The sequence below is a fragment of the Typha latifolia genome, chromosome 1 (assembly GCF_019914945.1).
Source record: "Typha latifolia isolate L0001 chromosome 1, TyphaL0001v2, whole genome shotgun sequence".
Lineage (NCBI taxonomy): Eukaryota > Viridiplantae > Streptophyta > Magnoliopsida > Poales > Typhaceae > Typha > Typha latifolia.
In genome coordinates this window covers 15,892,255-15,916,180 of record NC_133086.1, presented here as the reverse complement: position 1 = coordinate 15,916,180, position 23,926 = coordinate 15,892,255, and the positions used below count along the sequence as shown (strand labels likewise).

The following is a 23,926-nucleotide window of genomic DNA, read 5'->3' as shown; positions in this document are numbered from 1 at the left end:
TTTTGACTAAATTTAATCTTCCGACTCTTAAATGATAAAAAATTAATAATTGTTGTACTTTTTTATTTTACTTGTTAGGAAAAAGCTCATAGGTAAAAATATCATTAATATTATTAAAAGTATTATAAACTCGATACACAATATAAAAGGGAGAGATCCTTAAGTAAGCCTCATACATTATACGAAGCCTAGATGACATCACAAGCGCAGAGGATTTAGTGTTTGATAGCTCCGTAGCGATAACTACATATCTATGCACGTATAACTTTAGAGAGCACTCAGAGAAAGGGTCAGTAATGCGGACACTATTTATCACCATCAATAAACTAATTAGTTGAAAGAAAGTTAAACAAATTAAAATGAGAGGCAAGCTAGAGAAGAAAAACAACAATCCTCTGAGATGAGCACAGAATATTTGATGTGGCTTAGTTTTAACATAGGTTCGACTCCATGAGAGATGTGGTTAGATATTTCTTTCAGAAACTATGTACATAAAACTCTATTAGTTGAGGGAAACTCATCGGTTATACGAGATAACATATTAACTAATCCAAGTATCTCTCAAGTGTATATCCGACATTCATTGAGCCTAGTCAATTTGAGTCGGTTATTGTTTTAGAATATTTCTATTCCATTGAAAATTTTCCATGTATCTAGTAGGATACAAGGAAGAAAGTTGCTCGTTATTATATAGATAAATATTTTCCATGGAAATCTCTAGTGCGTAGAGATCCAAGATATGGAGGCAGTAACTTTCTCCTTAAAAAAAGTATAAATTGACATCATACTACTACTATGTTAACACATAAGTCACAAATTGGTATCACACCAGGATTTTTGAGTTCTACCTTGTGCCATTTTAAGATTTCGTACATCTCGCTTGTATAGAGTTATCACAAGCATAGATTTCTAAGTTTTATTTCAATCTCTATTCGCTATTCCTGATTTTGGGATTTTCTTTCGATACAACTCTAATTTTTTGTTCTCGAAATATTTATTTACCGAGTTTATGATTAAATGATATGTCACATATATCATTTAATCATATTTATTTATGTAAAACTAAACGGTAAATAACATGATCTATTTTCTATAACATGCGCATGGTTCATGCTGATATTTAATTTGATTACAATTTTGAGTACTACTAATGAAATATGCATAACCATATGCATGTATATCTTTATAATTTTAGTTTTAATTACCACTCCTATGACTTTGGAGATTTTAGAATTCAATTTGACAGATGTAAATGCGCAGTTATAATATAGGTCGATGGATCAAACACATTATATATTTATTACCATCTAATAATAGCTACTTTATTGTAATATAAAATGAAACATTTTCACAAATCAAATATTTTAATCGACTTGAGCACGAGTATTTGACTACTTGAGTAGAGAAAAAAAAAAACTAAGGGCTGAATTATTCCCTGGTTTTTGCTAATCTAACTTGCCATGGTCAAAGTATACTTGCTAAATTGATTGAGGTACTTTACAAGCTTTCTCAAAAACTTATTTTGCATTGAAAATAAACTTAGTTCTTAATTTTATCACCCATGCCTACTTTACGCTTTTATTACATGTTAAGCTTCTTTTTTTTCTTTTCCAACTTTGCTCGTAGTAGTGAAGAGATAAAATTCTAGGCATATAATATAATTTGACCTTTTTGGTAAATCATATAGTTATGTTATTTTGACTCCCACAATATTAAATTATGAATTGCGTAATAAAACTGTAAAATTTGTAAGAAAATATAAGTGTTCAATAATTATGAATTACGTAATAAAACTATTATAAACCATGTCTGAACCGAAAAGCTTGAAAAAAATATAAATTAGATTTTAGTAATCTTTTTTAGAAATCGAATAAATTCGTCTTATACAGAAGGAAGGTAATAAAAAAAGAAAGAAGATGAGTAGTTCTTTCTTTTATCACTTAGGAGTCATGTGAGATGTTGAATAAGAGAAAGAAATGAGGAATCCTCTTTTCAAATCTAGCTCTCCTATTTTAGGCGTTGCTTTTCTTTCTGTTACTTCGAAAGTAGCTGCTCCAGCTTTAGCCACGTGTATTTTTAATATTCTTTTTTTTTTTAATTTCTAATCAAATGAATGACATCTTCTTTTAAAAATCCTAGCTATTCTTAGTATGATATTGGAGCATTTCGTTGTTATTACTCAAATAAATAAAAAGTTTATAGAATCATTTACTTGTCTCTACTTTAAGAGTATTCATCCTTCTAATTTCATCCATACTATTTTTGACAAATATTTAGACATTGTTGAAGTAAATTATTACTAGTTATTAGTGATAGTGAAATAGATCATTAAAAGTTTTGAATATAATAGTATAATCTCTCTCACTCTTTATTTTTCTGACTTTAATTATAGTTATCCTACATAATGTACAATTATTTATACGTAATTCACAGTTATATTTATAAAATTAACAACTATTTTTACACAATTCATTCTTTATTTTTTTTTCAATGTATTCGTTTGCAGTACTAATCCGGATTCCGGCAACCGCTTCTCCCCCTCCGCTTAAGTTAGGTCAAAAAATAAGTAATTTGTATCATGACTAGGTCAAACTTCAGTCAGATAAGGATTCTCAGTCAGATAGGCAATTAATTATAGAAAGAAAGAAAGAAAGAAAGAAATACAACAACGTGCAACTGCACGTTACTTTGCCGTCCGCCAAAAAATTGTATCCTTATCCTTCTAAATTCGAATCCGTTCGGTAACTTTTACAAAAAGCCACCAAGTTTAGACAATATTTAGAAGCAACAGTCGACAAAAAGTATCGACGTTCCGGGGCGGGCATCGCTAACTCCTCCCCCATATCTTCTCCTCTTCCTGGGGTATCGTACTCCTCCCGTATGGAGAAGAAATCGGCGCCAGATCAGCCGCCGGAGCACGAGAGATCGGCGGGATGGGGAGACCTCGAGTACCAATCCGGATTCGGCAACCACTTCTCCTCCGAGGCGATCCCTGGCGCGCTGCCACGTCGGCAGAACAGCCCCCTCCTCTGCCCTTTTGGCCTCTACGCCGAGCAAATCTCCGGCACCGCTTTTACCGTCCCTCGCAAGCTCAATCAGTGCAGGTCACCCGATTTTTTTACAGCTCAACTTTAGTGATCCTATATTTATTTTTTCTTCTTAAAAGATTAAGATTGAAGTAAAATATTGGAATTATGAATAAGTTTCTTGAAATTTTGTTCATTTGTTTTGTAGTTGGTTGTATCGTATAAAGCCGTCTGTTACGCATGAGCCGTTCCACCCTCGTGTTCCCGGTAATGGCAGACTAGTTAGTGAGTTCAACCAGTCCACAAGCTCAGCCACACCGACCCAGCTGAGGTGGAAGCCTGTAGATATTCCTGATTCGCCCGTGGATTTTGTCGATGGGTTGTATACGGTTTGTGGAGCAGGGAGTTCTTTTCTTCGCCATGGATACGCGATCCACATGTAAGTATGTTAAATTTTTACTCCTTGCTGTGTTCTTGAAATCATAGCTGTTTCTTTGATGCTAAAAGTGACGGCTTTCTTTGTAATTCATTATGTAGTAGTTTATATTCGAGTTGCTAAGTTGTAGTACTTCTGTCACCTGGTTCCACAAAAATTACTTCAAGCATGTGCATCAAATGGTACCTGTTGATTTCTCTTTATCTACTCTTATGTAAGATGACTCTGTGAACATGTAGGTATGCTGCTAACAAGTCGATGAATGGTTGTGCCTTCTGCAATGCTGATGGTGATTTCCTAATAGTTCCGCAACAAGGAAGTAAGTGGTCTGACATCTAGTGAAGTCCTCAACAATATTTGTTGTACTGGAAATCGACATATTCACAAGGGCATTGTTGCTTGGATGTTGATCGATATTTGCGTATATGCTTTTGATATAGGTCCCTTATGACAAGAATCAGTTTTAAGAGGGAAGCAGAAAAAACTATTAGTTGTCACTGCAGTCAGAGAACTGAGAAGTCTATGAAAATTACAATTTCTTTTATCATTAAAAGTTTAAAAGTATCAAGACACTTCATGGCCTTATTATGAAATATGAATAGAATTTGCTGCTGACACTGCCACTAGGACATGCATCTTGATACAGATTTGCTTAGAAATTTTATCCGCCCAGAGCATTTCTTCTAGAAAAAGATGCCCCTTGTTTGGAGAAGCAACAATTGTAGTCATAATTGAATTGTTGGCTTTTCATGTGAGGCTATGAAACAGTTTTAAATTACAAGATTATCTTGACCCTTCTTTTTATGTTAAATATACAATTTAGAAGAATTAAAATAGAAAATTTGCTTAAGACGCACTTTGGGTTCATGGCGCACCATCTGTCGGTTGCCATGAAATCTATTGTCTTCCATGTACTTGCCAAGTGCCTTTTGGAGCATTGCTTATTCCCTTTTCTGCCTCTCTTCGAAGGTGTTATGTTTTATGGCTTTAGTATCATGGACTGAAAATATTGACTTTGATCAATCCTAGCCAATCATAATGTTTTCACCCTAGATAGCTGTGATTATGAAACTTTATTACGAGGGTATACTAGCCTCACGAATAAATTTTTAGCATCTGTTGGCAGTGCTTTTTTTTCCAGTTTTTGGTAATCAAGTACATGCCAGTGAGACGCTTGAAATTTCTGCTACACATTCTTTTGAAAATGTAATATTATTGATTTTTGAAAACAGAGCAGAGATGTTTCCCTATAATGTCAGCAAGCTTATGACAACAATACAATTACTGTATTCTGGTTTCTCAAAATCAGAATATAGATGGAGGATTGCAAGAGAGGTGTTGTGATAGGATCATGATTCCTAGTTTCGGCCGATCCCGAGTGGGATCGGCCGATACCCGATTCGTTTCGGGTCGGACAGCCGATCCCGCTCGAGACGAGCATGGGTAAGAGAGAGAGAAAGAGAGGGAGGAAGAGAGAGAGGGAAAGAGAGGGAGGAAGAGAGAGAGGAAAGAGAGAGAAACAAAGAGAGATGGAGCAAGAGAGAGTGAAAGAGAGAGAAGGAGAAAGAGATAGAGTTTGTGGGTTGCAGCAGTAAGAGGGAGAAGGAAGAAGAGAGAGAGGGGAAGAGGAGAGAGAGAGAGACATGGAGAAAAAATAAAAATTTAAAAACTATGTTAAAGAGGTGGTAGTTGGTGAGGGAGAGGAGGAGTTTTTAAGAGAGAGAGTTAGTAGGAGAGAGAGTTAATTAGAGAGAGAGTTTGATAAGAGAGAGTTAGTGGGAGAGAGTTTGATAAAAAAGAGAATTAGTGGAGAGAAGGTAAGATTTTTTTTTAATTTGTGTGGGAGAGAGAGAGTGTGAGTGGTAGAAAAAGGGAGAAATAGAAATTGAGAAAATAATATTTATTTTTTAGTTTTTAGACTTTATATATGAATAATTTATATTTATATCTTATTATTATTTTTCTAAAATAGTACATTCCGATACGGACGGCTGATAGTGCCGATACCGCCGATACATATCATTTTTTCAGACGACCGATCTCGATCCCGATTCTGATACTTGAAACCTTGATTTGGATTTATGGATTATTCATGCATATATTGTATGTAAAGAATTGAGAATTTTGATAATTTTATATATGAATAATTTATATTTATATCTTATTATTATTTTTCTAAAAACTTAAGAATTTTTCTGTATTTTAAAAATTATTTTAAAATACAGTCCGATACGGACGGCCAATACCGCCGATACGTATCGTTTTTTTAGACGACTGATCCCAATCCCGATTCTGATACTTGGAACCTTGGATAGGATCTGTCTTTTGGTTATGACAGACATTTATTGTTCTTGATACTCAGGATGTACTACAAAAATATCTTCTTAACTGCCAAGTAATAGTTGTTTTCCGATTCTATTAGGCGATTTATTAGGATATCTTTATAGTATTAATCTCCCGAAAAAAATACAGAATCTTCATAACTTCCCACGTTGTCTATTTTCTTATCAAGCCCAGGGCTGTTGATCACTACTGAATGTGGAAAATTGCAAGTGTCACCTGGAGAAATAGTTGTTATTCCTCAAGGATTTCGTTTTTCTGTCGACTTGCCTGATGGCCCTTCACGTGGTTATATTGCTGAAATTTTCGGAACCCATTTTCAGCTTCCTGATCTCGGTCCAATTGGTATGAGCTTCAATATTCAGCTTTGTATGACAATTAGTAACATGCTCGTATATGCTTTTTCTTTGCTGTAGCCTACCACATTTTAATATAAGATTATATGCTTATATGTTGTTTAGGTGCTAATGGTCTGGCTGCTGCGAGGGATTTCCTTGTTCCCAGTGCCTGGTTTGAACAAATGTCACATCCAGGGTACACAATAGTGCAGAAGTTTGGTGGAGAGCTGTTTACGGCAGTGCAAGATTTTTCTCCATTTAATGTAGTTGCTTGGCATGGGAATTATGTACCATATAAGGTACATACAAATGCTTCTATTTATGCTACCTGCTGCTTGACTATCTCTGCCTTCTTTGAGAACTAGAAACAGTGAACATGTTTTTCCTTCTAGTTGATCTCCCATTTGGTGTCTTTTCACTGTAAGTCACATTTATTAAGGTAGATTTACTAAATTCAGGAAGAACTAGGTTACATCTGTTGAGTAGGTTCTTTGGCACTGTATTTTGAGTATGAAAATCCCGTATGATAGTGGAAGTAACATGGGCAAATATTACTTTAGATGGGTATATATATATATATCAAATGTTTATGCATGTGTGTCTATTATAAAAGGAGTAATAATCACATACTTACTCTAGTGAACTCGACTTATGGAAAGGGTTTGTGATGCATGATCTTGAATGATACATTAATGATAAACACTTAAATATTATGTTTATAATTTCTTCTGTTAAATTAAGCGTAGAAACTGCGCCATCAGACTAAGGTGATAGAAGATTAACCGACGGGGTTGTCACTAGTAGATAGTAAGAAAATTAAATGACAAAGCTCCCAGGGGAGAGAACAATTTTGACAATTTTCCCTGATTCCGAGAATGGATGAGTATAAACCAGGAAGCAAGTAAGAACACAGGAATAAGCCTCAAGTAGAGCCTCATAAAGGCAAGTCTTAATACTTTTTTCAGCATGAACTTTTGATTCAAAATTTTTAAAGGCCACCTTTAAGCAGAATGCCTCTGTTAAAAGAAATTGCTCCCATCCATGTCTATTTCATCAATAACTCTTGGAGTTACTTCTTTTCAGTATGATCTGAGCAAGTTTTGCCCATTCAATACTGTCTTGTTCGATCATGGCGACCCTTCGATAAATACAGGTGGCTGAACTTAAGGCTAAACTATTTAGATCCTCTGAATTTGCCGTTGTCCTGGTTATATGCTCCATGATTAATACCTTCTTTTTACTCAATTACAGTACTGACCGCATCATCTGATAAAGCTGGCGTAGCATTGCTTGATTTTGTAATCTTTCCACCTCGTTGGTTGGTTGCTGAGAATACCTTTCGCCCTCCATATTATCATCGCAACTGCATGAGTGAATTTATGGGCTTAATCTATGGGGTGTATGAGGTACTAATTGTTGATCTCTTCAAAGCCGTATATGAGAAGTACTCTTTTAATTGTTGGATGTTCTGTATACTTCATACAAGATTCTTGTAGGCTAAAGCTGAAGGATTTCTCCCTGGAGGTGCTAGTCTTCACAGCTGCATGACACCACATGGACCTGACACTAGGACATATGAGGTTATATCTGCTCTTAGATGCCTTATCTGTTCTTCAACTAGGTCTTCCTATTGATCAGTTGTTTGCATGACAGGGAACTACTGCTTGTGGCACGGTCATTGATCCGTTTAAAATTAGTGGAACCCTAGCCTTCATGTTTGAGTCTTCCCTCATTCCCCGAGTCTGCCGATGGGCTCTCGATTCTCCATATCTCGATTCTAATTACTACCAATGTTGGATTGGGCTAAGATCACAATTCTCATATAATGGACAAACAGTGAGCAAGAACATTGACGATGAAAAAGTCAACGGTGTTGATGCACAATGATCTAGAAACAGTGGTTTAAACAAGGTGTAGACTGAGATGCAAATGGTTTGTACATCATGAACTATCTATATTCTAATAATGATAATGATAAAATAATGTGTAAAGCATTGGCCGGTTGTCCATACAATTGCAAGGTATTGTTCTACCAACAAGGGAGAGGTTCCCCATCTGTAACTATATTTATTCTTGCTTCAGGTGATCAACCAAGGGCTAATATGCGGCCAGTTAGAATTATAGATCTTTTGCTATTTTATTGCATTTGATTTTTCAAGTTAGCATATAAATGTGAGTGCATATATTTTCTATAGTAGATGCATATTTTATTATAATAAATACACACAATTTATATACTGTATATTGGAGTCTATTATAATAATTTGAAAAACTAAATGTAATTAAATTGCAAAAGCCCTTTAAAATTAGTCACGTTATTATCTTTGTTAGAAGGTGCTGCTAAAATTCTTTTTTGTAATGTAGCATTTTTATTCTTCTGCAACAGGCCACTTGAAGGTTCGTCTCTGAAAGGGAGTGGCATACTTAGAGGCTATTATGTACTTCGTTACATTACTGTGAGAGATCAAAAGATAAAAGATATCAAGATGAGAATCAGAAAGCTATGGTTGATATGTTTGAGACCCCTTACTTCGAATGCAAAAGGTGATAATCTATGAAGCACCTCCATTTGAAAGGAAGGGCCATCTTTTGTGAGTAGGGCTGTTAAATCTCTTTCGTTGCGGCAAACAGCTGGTGTTGTCTTAATATAGCTCATATATATATATATGGCAAATACTTGCAATATTAATTTAACGGGTATAATAGACAGTTTTTATACAATAATACTAATTTCTATAAAAGTAAAATGTATGATATTTTTGATAAATTTCCTAAATAATTGTACATGCATGAACGGATTGCACATGGGGAGAACAAACCTCTAATGAATTCATAAAGCTCGCTACCAAATGGTTAGCATTTTTGGCGAGCCAAATTCACTCGATAATACTAGTCTTTATGTATTTTATTTTAGATAGAATTATGACTATTGAACGTGCACAATTAATAACATTAACGTACATCCGATAATATGCCTGAATTGATCCGAATTGATCAGGCCATACCTAATTTTCTCACTAGATAGTGAGACCAGGCAAGTTTCAAATGAGTGTCGGCTTAAGATTCGAAGCTAGATGTAGCACTTGAGTGCAACATATTGTGACAAGTTTATAGTCATTCCTAATAGAATCTTTATAAGGGGCATTTGGTTTCTTATATTTAGAAATAAATGTGTACTAAAAGAGATATTTTCTCTAATCGAGAGAAATAAAGAGATTGTTTGGTTAATTATATTTTATAAAGCCGTATTTGTTAACATATATTTAGTTTGATGTATTTTGTAATTGTAATGTTTTATTTGTACTCATATAATTAGCAAATTATTACTTTAAACATAATTTTATTCATAAAATATGCCTAGATTTTATGTATAAGCCATAACATAATAAAATATATTGAAGTGAAAGACGAATAAATAGTGCCAATTAACAGTGTCTATGAAATTGATGAACAGTGCCGCTGAACAGTGTCATGTTCAAATGGTGAACAGTGCGTTCGAGCGTATTTTGCCGAAAAAAAAAAAATCTTAACAAGGTGCGGTTTGCACAATGCATTGGAATGCAATGCAAAGTGAGCGGATTTAAGCTTGGTGTGCATAACAAGCTCAGAATTAATTTCAAATTAAGCTTGATTATGAGCCAGAGCTAGCTCGATCAAATCATCTCGTTTATATTAAAAATAATAATATACTATATAATACATATGACTAATGGAAGGTGAGAGTGAGAGTTACCTTAGTGATTCGAAGAATAGGGCTGTTAAAATAATCGAGCCAGCTCGTGTTTGACTAACTAAAGATCGATCAAGCTTGGCTTGAAAGTGAGCCGATTTAAGTGCGATGTGCATAACAAGCTCAAAATTAATTTCAAGTTAAGCTTCATTATGAGCTGAAGCCAGCTCAATCAAATCATCTCGATGATATTAAAAATAATAATATAATATATAATACATATGACTAACATTAACGGTTAGATTAGTATCAAAATGATCATCACATTATTATACTAGTTCTTATACCTTCATCATTGAATCAAGCCTTATTTCAATCCAGTTTTATTCAATACAAGCTTGATTAGCTCGATTTAGGCTTGAATTGATTCAAGATTGAAAGCAAGCACTTAGGCGATGCAACAGTGAAGAAGATAGAGCAATTATAGTGGAGGAGAGAAGAGAACACTAGAAGAGAGGAGATGAGATGAGATCAAAACAAGAGGAGAGGAGATGGGAAATGGGTTAAGGTTAGAGATCCAAACAATAGGAGAAAGAAATGCATCAGGATTGGGAACAGAAATGGCTAGATTTTCGGATTAGACGATGCAAGTAAGAAAACTAGTACATATGCAGTCTTTTGACATCCAATTTGATTACATAGATGTTAGTTAAAATGTCATATCGAACTCTAATTAGGTTGTTCTAAATGATGTATTTTAGGTTTATTGCATTAAATCAAACAGTGTTCTTTTAAGTTAGATGCTGCATCTGTTAGTGCGGCACCTTAGAAAAGCATCCAATAAAAGAGAGCGCTTAAATGCGTCATAACCTCTTTGCATTTATCACTCAAGTTGAGCTTCACCTCTCCAAGCTCGGTTTAAAGTAAATCTCTCATTCATGCAGCCCAAAGGTTAATATCCGAGCAAGAAAACCTTACAGATGCCAACAAAACCCACCAAACGAGAAAGTTGAGAGTGAGGAAGAAAGCGAGAGATAATGCGAAAATGATTGTGTTTAAAAGTATTACACCTATCCCTTTCTCCCATCACAGAGTAGCAGATAGATTAAGAAGAAGGGAGTGCTGAGGAGTTCTCATCATCCTGATAGTGTGCTGTAGTGCGTATAGGATGGCATGCATGGAGAGGTGCAAAGAGAGAGGGAAGGAGCTGGTGCCTCCTCAACACCCCCAATATCGCCGGACGGCGCACAGCATGTCGTCGTCGTCGCTGCTGCGGAAGAGGTCCGATCAGTTGATGGAGAGCAAGGCCGGATCCTTTCTCTCCCTCCGCCGCAGTCTCCTCACTGACCTCCACGTCGTCTTCCTCGGCACCAAGCTCTTCCCTCTCTTCCCGGCCGCGCTCCTCGCCCTAGTGGCGAGTTACTTCCATTTTGGCGTGGTAAGTTTTATTTATTTATTTAGAAAATTGTATTTTACCTCTCTCTAATTTAGCTCAATTTCATAAGTGGTATTAACTAAAGTATAATAGTTATTTTTTTTAATATTATATTTGACTAAATTTCAGATTGAATTTGTAAATATTTATTTACCGTAGTTATAGTGGATTGAATAAATTCTCTAATACATTTAAAATAATACTAAAAATAGTAAATTTAGTGATAGATGTATATTTTTATAATATATTTATTATTTAAAATTTAATTAGTATTATTTTAAATATATTAAAAAAAATCTATCCAATCCCTCTGTAAACTTTTTTATTAGTGTGTATGGTTGATGTTGAAAGTGTTTGTTCGAAAAGAAAATTAGGGTGAAATATTAGTTTCTCTCCTTTTCTAAAAACCATTTAATTTTGACTCATTCTATCTTTTTTTCTAATTATATTTTTGTTAAAATTACTCGTTTCGGATAAATTTTTATATATTTTATATCAAGTATGGTAGCCATAATTATACATTTTCATTTTTCAAATAAATAAATAAATAATCTATATTCATGAAACACTTTTAATTTTATCAAATACTAATAAATAAATCACGACTATTTACTAGAAGTGATTTAACTAAAATGTTTCACTACATTCTTCTCTCTATTTCTTATTAATCAAACACACCCTATGATTGTATTTGAATCTTAAAACTATTGCCGATTTTGACGAAGAAAATTTTTCCTTAATATATTTTTTTGGGCTCTCCTGTGATCAATTTTAAACATTTTAATGAGGACTGTTTCACACTTACTAAAAAATAAAAATAAAAAATAAGTTAAAGAATAAAATAACAATTTGATTAATTTTACCAATATCAAGATACTTTACTCGATTAGAGAAAATAACCATACTACTCATTATTTAGCTGGTCTAACCATTCAGAATAAAATTTGTAAGAAACGAACAGTAAGATTTAGTGTATTAGTTGTTGTGGAATGAATTATATCTATGGATTTTTCTTTAAAAAAATGGAGATATTAGATAGTTGAGATCTCGAGGGAGTCAAATTGTCATAAAAAAATAAAAATAAATAAGGGGTATTATGAAATAGGCCATAGTTTAGAGAGTCTATGTAATTAATCTATGAATTTCTCCTCACAAACTAGATCTAACTATAAATTAAATTGAAGGTTCATTAAGTACGTACCTACCTTTTGAGACATTACATGTTGAAAGGTGGTCCTACCAATCCTAGACGAATTATAATAGAATATTTTCTTGTTGTGTGAGATCCACAATCGAATCCTAGATCTCCAATTACAAGCCTAAAAGAGCAAATATTAAACTCAATTCTCTATGTATCCTGAATCATTCTGTAATTCATAAATCTATCTATCTTACAGAGTTATTAATTATGAGACCCTTTCACTACCTACTTAGGCTTTTATTATGCACATAACTAATCCAATTTATCATGTGTCCTTAATTGGAATAGTTCTTGCTTGTGGATACCTACCTCAGACTACTTATTAATGTGGGTGTCGTGTTGCATTAGAGAATATTATTAACGGCTAATTCGCGGAAATAATAAAAATAAAACATAAGATTGAGAGATCATTTCCACTTCTATTGTTTTCTTTCTCAATATCATTTCGCTGTGATAGAGGAGAGAAGTTTCTATTGTACATTTAATGCGGTGTGGTTTTTTCTGGTCTGAAAGATATGGTAGGATAATAAATACTAGCTCCTCCTTTACTAAAAGATGATTAATTACGTCAATTTTTTTATAGACCATACAGGTTAAATTCATATATAATCCTAATTAACTTGAGTGCGAAATAGATCTGATAAACATTCATAGAAGTTGACTTTCTCTTTTCTATGATGCATTATGTAATTTGTTTAACAGATTTGCTAGTTGAATTTACGTAGATTTAAGTCTGGATTAGACCGGATAAACATTTAATGTAATATAAATTTATTTTTCTGGTATTACGTATTATTTTTATGGATCAAACTAGATAAATTCCTTATATACATTTGCTATAAGATAACTATCTTTTCTACAATGTATTAACTTTGTTTTTGTCAAATCATGATATCTATGATCTCGTATTACATAAACTTAATTAGAATTATATGTGATTAATACTCTCTACGAGATGTATTCTTAACTTCTAAGTTACGTAAAAGTGCACAACAATCAGAGATATCTAATCTGCACGAATAGACTGTAGTTCATAATTTTCTAATGTATCTCAAAGATTTATTTTTATTAATTAGGAAAATTCATCTTATTTCGTCTCTAAACTTATTATCTTTTATTCTTTTAATTGGAGTAAACAGGCTTGGGTATTTGCCTCAAGTATGGTAGGCTTAGCTCCTCTTGCTGAACGTGTGAGTTTTCTCAGTGAGTAAGTAAATATACATCTAAATTAAACCTCTTCAGGATTTAATCATTCTTTCAAAAATTAATTTCTTGTATTGCATCTACTAATCTCTTCATATGCTTCATTGATGTCACAGGCAAATCGCTTATCATGCTGGCCCGACCGGTAAGCCAAGCATCTCAAAACAAACACATAAATCACTCGCTATGATTTTATTAGTCTTTATGTATTGCATCTACTAATCGCTATGATTGTAAAAGAAAATTTTTATAATTAGTCTTTATGTTTTTAGGTTATTGTGTCGTTTGCTGTAGAGTCTTGAGAGCGGTTTCATATGGGTTGATTATGTACTTGTTAAATATATATATCAATGTATTAATCGTGCATATTCGATAACTCTGATTACATTCAAAATTTGAACGAGTATGAGTCAAATGTTATGTTAATGCATATCTTTTTATGAATCTCATGCTGTGCAGTTGGTGGTCTGCTGAATGCCACCTGTGGGAACGCACCTGAGCTAATAATCGCACTGTTAGCTCTCCAAAGATCCAAGCTACAAGTCCTCAAATGGTCTCTCCTCGGCTCCATCCTTTCCAACCTTCTCCTCGTCCTGGGCTCTTCTCTCTTGTGCGGTGGAATCGCCAACTACACCAAGGAACGCCTCTTCGACCGTGTAAGTTTACCATGCAACTATTACTTTCTTTTGCAAATGACTACATACATTACTAGGAGAAAAAGAAAAGTCTCATAAAGGACTAAATTAGTAGCTAATCGAAATAATAATCTTGGTTTCTACTACTGCAGAGACAAGCGGACGTGAATTTAAGCCTACTGCTGCTGAGTGCTGCTTGTCACATTTTGGTGTTCACTTATAAATTTGCTGCGAGATCTGGAGAGTACGAGTCTTCAGATGTCACTGCAGTGGGGTTATCGAGAGCTTGCAGTGTTGTGATGCTTGTGGCGTATGGTGGGTGCCTCCTCTTCCAGCTCAAGACCCATCGCCAACTCTCGGAAATCCAAGAGGTTCAGAATCTTGTCAAGCCCCCAAGTAATCTCGAGTTCAAAACTTGCCAACTCTTTATTGCTGACTTATGTTTCCATGGACAGAATGAATCTGATGAAGATGATGACAGTGTTCCGGATACTCCAGAGATTGGGTTTGCAAGTGCATTTGCTTGGTTAGTAGTCATGACTGCTGTGATTGCAATTCTATCAGATTATGTTGTTGGTACTATTGAGGTAAGTAGAAAAACCTTAACAAATTAACTCGTGTTCATATTGACATTTTTTTTTTTTTTGTACCTTATATTTCTACAACAATAAGTTTCTCCTAATATTAGGCCACATCAGAGTCATGGGGTATATCTGTTAGCTTCATCAGTGTAATCTTGCTGCCTATTGTTGGAAATGCAGCTGAACATGCAGGTGCAATTATCTTTGCCTTCAGAAATAAGATTGTAAGTTGAGTTCTTGATGCTTTATCCAATCTTTTGGCATGGCTCATCATATCAAATAATTGATCATAAATGTATCAGGATATTGCTCTGGGTGTCACTTTGGGTTCTTCAACCCAAATCTCCATGTTTGTGGTGAGAATTCAGCAGTGTCTTTCCAAAATATCTCTAAAGTTTATCCATATATTTATATATATATATATATACATCTTTGCTTATCTTTTTTTTTATCTTTTTTTATTTTTAAACTATTGATTGATATCTTGCATAATATGAATAGATTCCACTAAGTGTAATTGTGGCATGGATGATGGGAATCGACATGGATCTTGACTTCAAACTGTTGGAGACTGTATCATACTTTTTAGCAATTGTCATCACTGCCTTCTCTCTTCAGGTACATCAATCACCATGTTGCTTTCGTAGAAAATTCCATTATTCTCAAGTGATTCTTGAGACTGCTGATGAGAGGATTTAGCTGAACTAGTACTCTCTAATCTTACAAATTAATTTCTTCTCGTATTTTTCTTTGCAGGATGGCACTTGGCACTATATGAAGGGATCCGTTCTCCTACTTTGTTACATTGTGATTGGTTCTTGCTTTTTTATCCTAAGATCTTCTCTAGGCAAGTATTGGTTACATAATATATAATTAATTAACTTCAAACTAGCATATATAATATGATGCTTTATACATATGTCATTCATCCTCAGCTTCCCTAAAAGCACACTCACTTTTGGCCTACGATTGAAATGGCAGATCAAGGAGGGTTCATTGATTTGGACACTAAGAAGATACTAACACCCAAGATGATCATGAGGGCTTAGCATGGAAGCTTGGATTTAGCTGAAATGTGCTTGTGCACAAATTGTGTGTATCATTCCATGAACTCATGCACACTAGTTAATGCATGCCCGGAAAAATTATTTTTGCTCAAAATCTAACAGGAATCTTAAGTTTACTTCATCGAAACTGCTTTACTGAAGTCTTCATTTGCATGTAAGATATTGAAAAGGTTTGAGAGGTCTAACTTTGTAATACTTTTGCTGGTCTTATTCTCACTTCGTTTGTTTAATAAAAAAAAGGTGGAAAGTAGCAAAACTGGAAAGCTCGGATTCAATTATGGAGAGTTTTATGTTTGAGATAAAGCAGTAAGCACCTGCAACATTATTGGTTTACATCTTACGTAAACCGCTGTATCGAGCCCAGGAGATAGGAGCTGAAATATTTCAAAATAGACCTCTTCTGGATGATCAATGGATCATTTTAGTAAATGTTCTAGATAATAAATTTCATTTTACTTGATACTGCATGGCTATAGCTACTCTATTAACAAGGGCAAATGCAATTCAATACCCATCTCTTATGTAGATTCCTAATCTAATGGATACGATGGCCCAGAAGTACGACTAAGAGAGAACTTATGTCGTAAGTATTATATGTAGTGGTTGAGTGTATATATGAAAAGATAAGTAGAGATAATTATAGAGTTAAATTATATTTAGTGGGTTCGCTAACAAGAATTCTCTTCTAACTATATTTAAAGTACATTTTCTGACAAATCATAACTGATAGACATTTTTTTAATGTTAATTCCTCGGGAATAGTAACTAAATGTTACAACTAAACAATAAAAGATTATAATTAATCATAACATAAAATCTTTAACATTCGAAAATATTAAATAACTAACTGATTAAATGTGTTTACTATTTCTATTAATGCGACTAACTGAGGACTGAGAAGTGAATGTCATTTAAAAAAAAGTTTGTTGACTGGATGTTCATTTAAAAAAAAAGAGTTACAATTGATTTCCGAAGGTGAATCTATGCTCTTTGGTCAATTGTTGCACCTCGTCGTCCTGACATGGATGGATGTCGATTTCTTTCAGTGTGATAGAGGCTCCAAGTAGCCTTTCTCGCACTTGCCCTTCTTCACTCAATCCTTCTTCTATGTTGTTGCCGTTATTCTGAACATATCATTCTTCATTATTAAAGTATGGAAAATGGTTCTTTCACAACCTGCATTAGTCCTAACGCAAAATTTTTTAATCTGGTACTACAACAATTGTTTAAAGAGGAATGGAGAAAGAAGGTTAAATGCAATATCCACTTTTTGACGACTTTCATTTAGGATTGCTACCTTTATAACGAGATTCTTCAAGCATCTGGAGTGTTGATTACCGAACACAAGAAGGGAGCAAAGTTATTGAAAGTGAAATCATCTCCAACGCCTGTGAATTAAGCTTGACAAAAAACTACTTAGTCGCGCTCATCTGGTTCAGGAACCTCTAACTTGGTTCAATAATCAAACATCTTTTTATCTTTTTTTATACTTAATTAAATTTACTTTCTAAAATATAAGACCAACTAATCAAGTTCAGAACTTAGCCTTAAACTAAACAAGCTGGGCAACCATATCTATGGCAAACACTGAATGGACAAGAATTACTATAAGACATGACAAAGAAGCAGATGAGATCTAGCACAAACCCAAGTGGATTGCCTGAGTTAAGAAAGCCCATCAACTCTTAGTGAGATAATTCAGAACACTAAGACACAAACTTCCTTCTCCAGAGAATGGCCAAGGGCAAAACACACTGATACAAACTTTATTATTAAAGAGAGTTTAGCCTATAATATGGCAGGAAGCACGTTTATAAGATTCTATATTTGAGTTGTACAATGAGAGTAAAATGTATAGGTTCTTGAACTGGAAATCATCAATGGTCTCTCTCGGTGCCTCAACATGTGTTAGCCCTAGTCCAACGAGGCGATTGAAGCCATTAAAACCAAAAGGAAGCCTCAAGGTGCAGCCTGCAAGAGACAAGATTATGAGAGCATCAGAGGCACAGAGATGAATCGGGAAGAAATGTTTTGCAATGTTGTAAAGTTTGAGGAGATGCAATCCTCCTTTATTGGAAAAGGTGTGGAGGAAGCATGCGACTACACAAGTGTGGCATAAGTCGAGGCTGGCCTGGATGAGCTCAAAGCTGCAGACAGTTCCGTGATGGCACAGATTATGTCGTAGATGTCGCCCATCCAATCTCAGGTGCCAACCACAACAGATGTGAAAGGATAAGGAATAGTAGAAGTAAATTACTTTGAATGCTACAACTCTAAAACCATGAACTTTGAGGGGACAGACCTAGGAACATCATGATTGCTATGAGACGATCTGGGAATAGATGGTATAGGTCCATACATCACACCAATGGCAGGAGAGGACAGAGGTTCGAATGGCTTGGCAGAAGGGGAGGACAGACTCATTCTTGTGGCAGGTTGCTGATGTGGTCTTGCATGACCATCGTTCTCTTGCTCTCCACTGTACCTGATCTTGTTAAGATAAGAATATATATCAGAAGAAACAAGTCTCCGTTAGTAGATTGAGTACGACAATCTAAACGTTTTTATTTTATTTACATGTAGAAATGTATTAGATAAGAGATAATAAATATGGATAGCATATGAACATTTAAGCCAGTCTACTCAGCCTTTGGATTTAATCATTTCAATTCTGATTATCTTCAGAGTTTTTGACTATATTAAGACCATTAATTTCTTCCAAGTGGGTACACGAATTTTCACTTTGTCGAAGATCAAGCAATGCTACTCAATGGCTTAAATGAATGAACATGATTGTCAAGAACAACCAAGTTTTAGACAATTTATGTCATCGACACAGAAGAAGAATGCTGTATTAAATGAAATAGATTGTTGAGAATTTTCGCCTTGTGCAGAAAGCGTAGATATTGTTATGCCAAAGATAACATATATTCCATGATAAAAAAAAGTTCACATGTTTCCAAAGAAAGACGGAATTCCTCTTGCTTAGTTTCACTCTTCTAGTGTCAGCAATCCTTGGATGCAGAGGGACATATCAAAGAAACAGAAAGATCTGTTACTTTCTTTATGGACCTGTCACCAGACTACACCGAACCCTTCCCATCTCACAAGTTTGCTTGTATAATCTCCCTGCTTCTATTTGAGTTTAAGTTAATTTACAATATAATAACTAAAAAGATTATATTTGGCTGAAAAAGAATATCAAACTCGAATTTTTTGCTTCCTAACTCTTTTATCTAAAGCCTGATGAAAAACAATTTATCACAGTTCATATTGACTTTCTATAATGGCAAAAGATACACATTTCTTGCAACCTCTGGCCAACCCTTTGAAACATAGAATCTCTTCCAACTGATTGACTTCTAGACAAATTTACAGTAGTCTTTAATTTGAAGTGAAATCAGTGATTGAGTAGCAATTATCGACTTAATCATATTATAGTTGCAATTTTCATATCATTCAGTGTGATGAAAAGGATTGCAATCATCAAAAGTCATATAAAGAAAAGAAGAATCATTTATATCTTCAAACCTTATAGGGTCTTAATATCTTGTTCCTAACAATACATTTTGCAAAAATAGCACTGAAGATGTTTGCATATATTCTCTTTCATTTATAATGTGAAGATTTTCACATTATGGTCTTGACTCATGCAGACTGAAGTGCTTTGTAGTTTGCAGTTTACGCCAACAGAACTGCAAAAGCAAAGCCAGATCCTAATGTAATGATCAATGATTATAATTTGTGTCCATGTGGCATTATTAAGCTTGTTAATCAGTGGAATTGTAAACAAAAGTAAGGATTAATTTAGAACCAAGAAAACAATCGGTTGTGATCACATTTAAATTGACAAATATACCTCAGTTATAAACATCTGAACTTCATCATTTGTTTCTTGCATGGCCAACAAAATGTTCCACGAAAGCTGGAGTTTTCTTGATGTACCTGCTCTTGCACTTCTTCGGATGCATTAAGCATGTCATAGCATAAATCATTCAATAAATATGTTCATTCAGAACAAGGCGTTCTAATGCTATAGATTCAAGTAAGGGAAATAACCATTTCAAGAATAGAGCAAAGGATGCTTGCATTTTAATTCCTTCTCGGACCTTCCATTGGTGGAGCCTCATACACTAGGATGCTCTTTTTGCCATCACCACTCAGAAGCAATAACAAATCTGTGCACTACACACAAACGGACAAAGAACTGGCTACCAATAATCTCCACAAGAACATAGGCCATTCTTGAAGTGATGGAAGCGTGTTGAATCTCTCAAAATAATCTCACGGCGAACAATTTCCGATATAAGTTTAATTGCAGAGTGACAATCTCCACACACACGGAGGTTCTTCATAACCCTAATTGTACTGCCATCTACAGTACTTAGAAGTCCAAAGGCAATCGCGAGCTTCTCACTGTGGTATGTCAGTGCAGCCTCCTTTTGTTCATCATCCACGTCATGCAACACAAATTTCTTGTCGCATACATAACCAAATTCTTTCAGTTTACTACCAAGCCAATCCAACTTTCTATATATCTCTTGCGTCATTGTGTGAGACCTGTCTCCACACACAAATTCGTGCCTTGATTCTTTTATTGTTATCCAACTATATCCCGGTATCTTCAAAATTCCTTGGCATCTCATCATCACCCTAGTTTGTAAGACATCATTCCATCGACCAGAAGAAGCATATATGTTGGACATCAATACATAAGATGCACTATTATATGGATCTATTAGAAAGATCTCATTTGAAGCTCTTCGAGCCACTTCTACATTGGTATATAATCTACAAGCACCAAGCAAAACTAGCCATATGGTGACATTGGGTTTCATTGGCATGCTTTGTATGAACTTCTCTGCTTCCTCTAACTTTCCACATCGACCCAGCACATCAACCATGCAAGCATAGTGCTCTAGTTTCACATCCACCAAAGGGTCCTCTTTCATCAGTTGGAAAAAATATCTGCCCTTCTCAAGCATCCTAGCATGGCTACAAGCAGTCAACAGGCCTATGTAGGTAATCTCATCAGGTTGCACGAGGCAATGACCCATGTCATTGAAGAAATTGTGGGCCAACTGCACATAGCCATTTTGTGCACATCCAACTATGATAGAGTTCCACGACACAAGATTCCGCTTACTCATATTATGAAACACAATCAAACCCTCATCTATACTCCCACATTTTGAGTACATGACAATTAAAGAATTCCCCACAAACACATCAAGTTCCAATCCAAGCTTAACTGCACTAGCATGAATCTTCTTTCCTCTATCAAGAGCTTCCAGCCCACTGCACGAGTTCAATGCACTAGTGAATGTGGATTGGTTTGGCCTAATCCCAAACACTATCATTTTCTTGAATTCATCCAGTGCTTCCTCATGCTTACCATGTAAGCCATAAGCAGTAACCAGAGCTGTCCAGGAGACCACATTCCTATCCCTGTTCTCGTCAAATAATTTCCTAGAATTCTCAATTTCCTTGCAGTTTGCATAGAGCATGACAAGGGAAGTAGAGACGTAGGTATCATAAAGGTGGCCTACTTTAACAATATGGGTATGCAGCTGTTTGCCTAATGCTAAATCAGACACATTCACACAAGCCGTTAGTACAGAAGCAAAAGTGCTCGAAGAGGGCTTGACCCCTGAACAACACATCCTGTAGAAGAGGCTCAATGCTTTTTCACTTTCCCCATTCTGATCATACCCTCCAATCATTGCGGTCCAAGAGATGACATTTGGGTGCGGCATCTTCTCAAACAACGTATGAGCTTCTATGACTCGTCCATTGTTACAATACCCAGAAATCATCGAATTCCATGCTGCAGTATCCCTGTCCGGCATCCTCCAAAACAATTCTTCTGCCTCACCAATTCGACCGGCCTGCGCAAGTCCATTTATGACAGTAGTCCAAGAGATCACACTTCGCTTCGGCATTTCATGGAAGAACTTAAGAGCGCCTTTTAGATCACCGCAGTCTAAGCAGGCCTTTATCATTGAGTTCCAAGAAGCAACATCTCGTGTAGGCATTTCACCAAACAGCTGAAAGGCCTCATCGATAAGCTTAACTCGCGAGTAGCCATTGATCATCATGGTGTAGAGGTGAGCATCTGGGGATGGGATCTTGGCGAAAACTCGACGGGCTTCATCAATTTCCTGGTTCTGAAGGAGACGGGATAGGATGGGCTTCCAGTAGAGAATCTCTTGCTTGGACTTGTCCTTGTTGCAAATGATGGGTTTGAAAGATTTGGGGCAGCTGAGGTGCTTATGAATTGAAATTAGGGCGGGAAGTCTCTTCCTACTTTGAATAGAGCACATGATTTGCCCTTAGATAACCCAAGGTTTAGCTTGTTCTTGTGGCATGTTTCAAGAAGAGGAAAACAATGTTAGTTCGATCATTCTTGAAATACATACGCATAATCACATATGAATGAAAAGATGTATAATATTGTAAAAAATTAATTAGTTACCAAACTTAAGAGTGTCCAAGTCAAACAATGTCCAAATAAAAGCTTGCAAATTTTGGTCGAATATTAATCTTGAATTTATTTGATTAAAGCTTAACATATCAAAGTTGAATCAAGCTTAATTTTAAAGATATTTTAAGTTTATCTCAATTATTGCTATCAAGCTGCTTGACAACTCGAATAGGTACGAAATTGAGCTAGAATTAAAGCTAAATAAATCAAGCTTTCCCTATTTTAGTTAGCAAACTATTGCCCACATTACATGGATGTATTATTAGGGGAAGTCAATTGAAAATATAAGACGTTCGATCTCAGCATATCTCTTAGACTTAAGCACTGAATCCAATGTGGTTCAAATCAAAGTTGCAACTGCAAATTTCTTTCATTCAAAACTAATGGCCATAAACAAGTAGCTAAATGACCACCGAAAGACCCAGTCTGGAACTAGCAATCCAAGGCGCAAAATTGAAGAAATGTCTCACCTTTCTTCGGTCAATGGAGTGGACCTCCGTCTTGTAAGCGGAGACCACAATATCCTTAGAGGAGGGCCGGAACGAGAGGGAGACGGAGGGCTACGGAGGTCGAGAACGGAGGGGATGGAGAGGTGCTGAGTCATGTTATTTGTCGGTTAGGGTTAAGTGGGTCGGGTCGGATCGGATCGGACTTAAGAATTAGTTATATTTATAAATGGGTATCCAATATCCCAATCCGGATCCAACTGATTTATAATTAAGCGTATCTGGATATGGACCCAAACAAATTATGAAAATGCTATCCGGACCCGAATCCGAAATAATCTGACCATTTTCACCCTCGGTTAAATGGTGAAAATATGAGGACAATGGGCTAAAATGCCAAGCTAAAGCACTTTAAAAGGGCTCTAATATTCCAAAGTATCCTGTGCTCCTAAGGTGAAACAGATACGGATTGGGCAGTGCTCAACTCATATTTAAATTCATATTTTTAGTCTAATTTAGATACGGATATTAGATAAATAGTAAAATTTAAAACTGTATCCTAACTAAATGGATATAAATAAGTTTCAGATAGAGAATCAAAATTTAAATACATGCTAATCAAATTTTAAATAAATTATGATATTTTAGTTAGAGATAATTAACATAAAAATATTAAGAGTTTCAAAAAAAAAAATTGTATGTCAAATAGATATAAAATTAGAAAAATTAATCTTAAAAAAAAGCAAACTAAAAACTAAAAATTATTCAAAAAATATGTGGGTATACATATATATCCAATATCTGCATCCAAATCTAAAAATTATATTCAACCAGTATCTGAATATGTATTCGAGTTTTTTTTTTCAAAAATTCTATTCATTTTCGAATTCGTATTTAAATTGGATAGAAATTTTTTATCCGAATCGAATCAAATAGCGAGTCAAGTCAGAGTTAATCTGACTCATTTTCACCGCTGTGTGCTCCTCGTATCGTATGGGTCAGCCTCACTTGAAGTTCATATAACGGGTCCAAGACAATAGTCTCATACATATAAATCAGCATTA

At 35.1% G+C, this 23,926-nt stretch overlaps 3 protein-coding genes across 14 annotated transcripts; 2 read left to right on the top strand and 1 right to left on the bottom strand.

Annotated features, from left to right (window-relative positions):
- Nucleotides 1–2,756: 2,756 nt before the first annotated feature.
- Nucleotides 2,757–8,829, top strand: LOC140780349 (homogentisate 1,2-dioxygenase). 3 transcript variants are annotated; one of them, XM_073125825.1, is made up of 10 exons: nucleotides 2,776–3,104; nucleotides 3,235–3,465; nucleotides 3,702–3,781; nucleotides 5,980–6,147; nucleotides 6,264–6,439; nucleotides 7,224–7,293; nucleotides 7,392–7,546; nucleotides 7,637–7,720; nucleotides 7,794–8,051; nucleotides 8,527–8,829. In XM_073125825.1, the coding sequence occupies exons 1-9, from the start codon at nucleotides 2,881–2,883 to the stop codon at nucleotides 8,025–8,027; spliced, it is 1,422 nt and encodes a 473-aa protein (XP_072981926.1). In that variant the 5' UTR covers nucleotides 2,776–2,880; the 3' UTR covers nucleotides 8,028–8,051; nucleotides 8,527–8,829. The 3 variants fall into 3 exon arrangements, with proteins under 3 accessions (XP_072981924.1, XP_072981926.1, XP_072981925.1); XM_073125824.1 differs by having other exon boundaries at nucleotides 7,794–8,072; XM_073125823.1 differs by lacking the exon at nucleotides 8,527–8,829 and having other exon boundaries at nucleotides 2,757–3,104; nucleotides 7,794–8,261.
- Nucleotides 8,830–10,738: 1,909 nt separating this feature from the next.
- On the top strand, nucleotides 10,739–16,194 carry LOC140796225 (vacuolar cation/proton exchanger 1a-like). 2 transcript variants are annotated; one of them, XM_073149157.1, is made up of 11 exons: nucleotides 10,744–11,248; nucleotides 13,586–13,653; nucleotides 13,766–13,794; nucleotides 14,109–14,305; nucleotides 14,437–14,655; nucleotides 14,740–14,871; nucleotides 14,973–15,089; nucleotides 15,168–15,221; nucleotides 15,367–15,483; nucleotides 15,622–15,712; nucleotides 15,847–16,194. In XM_073149157.1, exons 1-11 carry the CDS (start codon nucleotides 10,979–10,981, stop codon nucleotides 15,912–15,914), a joined length of 1,362 nt encoding a protein of 453 aa, XP_073005258.1. In that variant the 5' UTR covers nucleotides 10,744–10,978; the 3' UTR covers nucleotides 15,915–16,194. The 2 variants fall into 2 exon arrangements, 1 of the variants encoding a protein (XP_073005258.1); XR_012110424.1 differs by lacking the exon at nucleotides 15,847–16,194 and having other exon boundaries at nucleotides 10,739–11,248; nucleotides 14,973–15,057.
- A 1,473-nt stretch (nucleotides 16,195–17,667) lies between these two features.
- Nucleotides 17,668–23,004, bottom strand: LOC140780351 (pentatricopeptide repeat-containing protein At5g46460, mitochondrial). 9 transcript variants are annotated; one of them, XM_073125828.1, is made up of 4 exons: nucleotides 22,887–23,004; nucleotides 19,792–22,290; nucleotides 18,235–18,417; nucleotides 17,668–18,133 (listed from the first exon to the last, which is right to left on the bottom strand). In XM_073125828.1, the coding sequence occupies exon 2, from the start codon at nucleotides 22,253–22,255 to the stop codon at nucleotides 20,144–20,146; it is 2,112 nt and encodes a 703-aa protein (XP_072981929.1). In that variant the 5' UTR covers nucleotides 22,256–22,290; nucleotides 22,887–23,004; the 3' UTR covers nucleotides 17,668–18,133; nucleotides 18,235–18,417; nucleotides 19,792–20,143. The 9 variants fall into 9 exon arrangements, with proteins under 9 accessions (XP_072981929.1, XP_072981928.1, XP_072981932.1 ...); XM_073125827.1 differs by having other exon boundaries at nucleotides 19,792–22,298; nucleotides 22,887–23,001; XM_073125831.1 differs by lacking the exon at nucleotides 22,887–23,004 and having other exon boundaries at nucleotides 17,668–17,903; nucleotides 18,064–18,133; nucleotides 19,792–22,880.
- Nucleotides 23,005–23,926: the final 922 nt, after the last annotated feature.